A 5,560-nucleotide genomic window follows, 5' to 3' on the forward strand; every position below is an offset into this window, starting at 1 on the left:
AAAATCGAGGATTCCTTAAGAATTTCCTCTGAAGTTCGCTCGAGCTTCTAGAAGCTATTTTCCCAAGAACTCCTACAGATTTTTTGAAGCATTCCTTCCGAAATTGATGCTTCAATAAGTTCAACCTTTGTAAAGTTCTCAAAAGTTTCCATCAGGAAAAAGTTGTTGTAAATTTCTCCATCGTTCAGAATGTGTTCAGGGATTTCTTAAGAGATTCGACCAGAGATTTCTTGATAAATTCTTTCATATTCTTCGACTGAATTGAACCTTTTATTTCCACCCTCTAAAGCTTATCCTTTTACAGATACGCGTATTCCATCTCTAAAATGTTCAGTTTTCTTTTCAGATATTTCTCCACGGATTCCTTATGAAATTTCTTCAGGAATTACTTCACAAATATTTTCAGAGACTGCTTTTGTATTTGAGGGATTCGGGAATTTCAGTAAGGGGTTTCTTCAACAGCTCTTCCTGTTAGAGATTCCTGTTATTTTTTGTTACGCTGTGTTATATGACTGATTACCTTATTCTAGTAGTTTGTCACGTTCGAAAGTTATGAAGCGAAAACAAAGATCACTCTTTTCGACTTTTTGTGCCTCTTTTGGCGCTTGACTAGTCAACCCCGTGACACCAAAATGCACACTTATATTGGATTGAATCAAGTGGAGCAGAAAAACAACACCATTTTATCAGCAGTACTGAGTAATTCCTACTTGTCATTCCCGAGATGATGAGTAATGTTATTTTCTTCGGTTTTCTTTTCTACAACCATTAATCATTCCACATACAATAGAATTGAACACAAGCTCTTTATTTTCTTCGGAGAAATGTTGGCCTTCTTTATAACTACTAGTCCTATGCCAGCAGATTTCAAATACCCTTCCACGGCTTTCGGTTCGAAAATAAACCAGTTAAACATCGCAAATCTAAATTCCGGTGGCCCATATTTGCGATCGTTCGCAAAACATAACGCACAAATCACGCCAAATCTCGCCGACTTGCCGTCGACAACGGCGACGATGCTGATGTTGTTTGTTGGTTTGCCCGTTTGCTACCTAATGACCAATAAAGTATTCATAGATCTCGACGGGCTTTCGGTTTATAGTTTTGCGTGCTACTACTGCCTCCAACTGCGGAGGGCAGAACGGGGTGATTTGGGTCATGGTTAGGAAAGTCATTGACACTGAGGAAGACTTCAAGTGGTAGTTGAATTACGCATAATTCACTAAACCAAAATGGATTTCCTGCTGAGAGTGTTCGAAAACTCGATATAGGAGAATTTGAAGACCAAACTTCTTAAAATCAGATGCCTATAGGGCCTTTAGAGGTCAAGAATCGTTTTACCTCAACTTCCTCATTCTGAACCGCCATTCCCTAGTAGCAAACAAATGACTTCGCGTCTTTGCCGCAACATGCTTACGAATGCTTCCCTAAGGTCCTTTCACTACGCTCTGATGGGGGTGGTATGGTGGCATCGTCGGTAGCGGTGCCAGTAGCTACATATCATAAAGTCACTCGTATGGCTTCCAAATGGCAACGTAGTTCTCGAATCCTAATGCCTACAATTCCATTTCTATTCCCATCGACCAACTTCGGCCGTCGCCGTTGTCATCCTTTTCGGAGATCCGTGTGCCAGTCGGTGTGGTTGTTGGGTTGGGATGACCGTTGTGAGTATAATAAAGATATAAACATGCCATTACTTTTCAGGGGTGGGAGAAGGTAGCTTCGTATTCCAACAGCAGCCTATTTTTGTGCTGCGGCCCCAAAACGAAAACTCCAAGGTTGATTTCCAAAAAGGACAACGAATGCCATCATCGAGCATGGGTAAACACGGAACTTTCAAACGAACCAGCAGACGAGTTAAGGATGAAAAAGTCTCACCGAAGAAATATCACTGCCAGCACTTTAGATGCGATTGTGTTTCGTTTCCCTCACGCGGAGAACGACTATTTCACGGCGGTAGAACACGATTGTACCGTCAATATTTCACCTAATAATAATCTCGTCTTCACAATGAAGAACGAAATGGGGTAGATGGGTAGCGCGGAACGAAAATGCGAAGTGAAATATCTTGGTGTAGGAGGAATGCGTGTAGCAAAAAACATCATATCACTGCCGATGTTATTTAGTTGATGTTCAACATGAAAAATGTTCCCAGACAGGGGTGAAGTCGAATTGCTGAATAGAGAATTCCAATGCCTTAGAGTGTTCCATGCTCTACATGATACTCTTAATAATGATGACAGTATAAAGGGTAGTAGGGTAGAAATCTACTTCGTCGTATGCGCTATTTCCCGTCATATCAGACGGAAAATAAATATCTGGCTAAATAAATACAGATATTCCGACTTACTTTTGTCAATGTCTCAGCAGCATGGACTATCATGCAACGCCCTGTGGCACAGCCGAAAGCTTTTGCTGACAGTTGCGACGGGAATCGAACCCGCGCTCTTCAGCACGATGTGACTAACTGCTTGGCGACACTAGCCACACGACCACGAAGGCACACATGATTATTGTTTAAATTATAATCCCTTATACTATTTTCTTATTTTCTCTGCGCACTCACAAGCATCGAGAACGTGATTTACATGCTTAAGTTTTTGTACCTCTGTACGTTATGGAAATTTCTCCTTCCAAATATTATAAAACGGTCTACGTATTTTTTGAAGCCTCATATACAGGGTGTTAGGTTCGTGAGTGCAAACTTTTTAAGGGGTGACAGAGGACCATGAATGGAGAAAAAAAGTTCTACGCATATGATCACATCTCAACCGTTACGTAGTTATTGAACTTTCCATGTTTTGTACTATTATTGCCTTTACTGGCTATAACTTGGAAATGGTTCAACTTATCGAAGTTTTTTACTCTTATCAGTGTTGGTTACAACTCAAATTCTCAAATCTCATGGTTGAGTTGTTTCACGCGCGATTCTTGACTCGTCAAACTCACCGCCGAAAAAATAATGCATGAGTTGACTCGTTATTTTACTCATTGCTTTATATCTTGGTGTTCTTATTGTTTACAACGAAGTTTTTAGGGTTGTATGATAGAATAAGACCAAATCTTACGTACAACAATAAAGAATGTCGTTCAAATCGATTTGGATTCGTTTTACAAGCGAACAAGATTTCGGCGCTTGACTCGTGAGAGCGAGATTTTGCATGAAAATCTCGCACGTGAGAAAATGATTCAGATTCGCGCGCGGGTTTGCTCACGCAGGAGCGGCTCATGAGCCAGCTTTGAGTGTGACGGCTAATTTGCTGTGTGGAAAGGTTGTAATTCGTACATCCCTTTTACGACGCGACTGATGTGCAGCGAAAGTGATGTGATGTCACAAGATTTTTTTTTGCTGTGTGGAGATAAATAAAAAAAAAACAAAAAAAAGATAAGAGATAGAAGTTTAATGTCAAATAACGATCTGTCTTAGAGACAATTTTAAATAATTACGCATTTTTTAAAGATAATTGTTAAAAACAAATTAAAACACACTACTTTGATCTATTTTGCTCTAGAAAACTAAGTTATTTGACTTAACCAATCGATTCAAAGATGTTATTTGATAGAAAATTCAATAATCAATCTAATATGGGTAAAAAATAGCAACAAATTTGACCATTGTCAAGTTATAACCAGTTAAGGCAATAATAGTACAAAACATGTAAAATTCAATAACTACGTAACAGTTGAGATTTGATATATGTGTATGCGTAGAACAATTTTTTTAACCAATCATGGTCCTCTATCACCCTTGAAAAGTTTGCACTCACAAACCTAACACCCTGTATGCAGGAAAAGTAAGTTATCTTTGTGATTTTTGCATTTTTTATACTGGAACTTTTTCGAGGGATACCTTAAGAAATTCCTACAAATAAAACAAATATTTTGTAAAGTCTTTCAGAAATTCGTCACGGAATTTCTTCAGAAATTTATTCAAGGATCACTCATCAAATTCTCCTGAAATTCCACTACGGGCTCTTTCAAAGTTTTATTTGTAAATTTTCTAAAGGAATTTCTTTAGTTTCTCATATTTTCAGAAATTACTCCAGCGATTTTTTCCGAAAATCCTCCAAGGACTTATTGGAAAAAATTTCCATGAATTCTTCCAGAGATTTCTCTGAAAAATCTTTCAGGAATTCTTCCATTGATTCCTTTAGATAATTCTTATTTTTCTTTATTATTTTCTCCAAAGTTTTCTTGAGATTACCCCAGAAATTAATTTGCATTTTTTATGAAACCTTCCCTGGATTCCTTTCGTTATTGCTACATAAAACTCTTTAGAAAATACCATCAGAATTTATTTTCAGAATGTCTTCCATGGAATCCTTTCAAAAGTTTTTTTTAAATAGAACAGCGTCCATGCATCCTTTCAGAATTGCTTAATTTTCATAGAAATTTTCGTTATAGGATCCTCCATAGCTTCCACGGGTTTTCTTATAATCCCACCTTAGGTTTACTGAGGAATCCATACGAGAATTCTTTCAGGAAAGCATCCACGTTTTTTTATGAAATGCTTTTAACCCTCTAATACCCAAATTTTTTATTTTGATCTAAATATCATTTTTCGTCATCTAAAATCGATTTTCACATGTTTTGGAAGATGATTCTTTTTAATTCTCGATTTCGTGAAATTCAGTTTTTGATTTTTCTAATTTTTACTTTTGAACATCCCCACACTTTTATATTTTTCCTGGAAGCCAATTTGGGGAACGGATTTGTTAAAATATTATTATTTTAATTTTTTTCACAGAAAATTTTATTTTCCGTGTGATTTTAAGGAAAATAATTTTAGAGTGTATTCGATTCCCTTAAACTATTAAACAAGGATAGAATGATTTGGGAAACATTTAAAATATGTAAATTGTAGCGATTCAATACGAAATAAACAATGACTTCTAAAAGGTGACTAAAACATCAATTTTTCAATGATTTTTAAAAATTGTAAATGCCCTTTTAAATACTCCATAAACCATTTTGAGATATACAGAACAGTCCTAAATATCAGCCAAAAATATAAAAAAATGATTTTCCACTAAACAAAAAAATCAAAAATGCTCAAACTATACCCCGTCTAAAGGCGGGATTGGGTATTAGAGGGTTAACGATTCTTAAAGGGAATCAAAGGTTCCTCCATAAATTTCTCCAAGGACTTTTACTGAAAATCTTCAACAGACTTCTTCAGAAATTTTAACACAGATTACTTCAGAAATTCTTCCACGAATTCGTTAAAAAAATCCTTGGAGATTTCTTCAAAAATTCCCTAGGAGATTCCTCCATAAGTTTATACAAATGTTCCAAGTCTGCGGAAAACATCAATGGACTTTTTCCAACATTATACCATAGCTAGAAGTTTTCGACTGGAAATGGAATGCTTTGAAAATTCTGGCTATTTTGGGCCGAAACGTCGGCCAATGCAAATTTAATTGTTTGGATTTCCTAGACTTAGAGAGCCAGAATCTACATATTAATCCATAGTTTCCTTTAGAACTTACTCTAATTTTGGTATCAAAATTTTCCAAGATTTCTTGCAGAAACTTTTTTTTTTAGAAATTCATCCAGGAAA

The 5,560-nt window shown here is 36.4% G+C and overlaps 1 protein-coding gene across 1 annotated transcript in view; it reads right to left on the reverse strand.

The window, feature by feature from the left end:
• Positions 1 to 1,071: 1,071 nt before the first annotated feature.
• Positions 1,072 to 5,560, reverse strand: part of LOC134290193 (uncharacterized) — a 34,491-nt gene continuing 30,002 nt past the window's right edge. Inside the window, exon 3 of the mRNA XM_062857259.1 lies at positions 1,072 to 1,127. Coding sequence (XP_062713243.1) covers positions 1,072 to 1,127 — 56 coding nt within the window. The remainder of the gene's footprint in view (positions 1,128 to 5,560) is intronic.

This window comes from Aedes albopictus, chromosome 3 (genome assembly GCF_035046485.1).
Source record: "Aedes albopictus strain Foshan chromosome 3, AalbF5, whole genome shotgun sequence".
Classification (NCBI taxonomy): domain Eukaryota; kingdom Metazoa; phylum Arthropoda; class Insecta; order Diptera; family Culicidae; genus Aedes; species Aedes albopictus.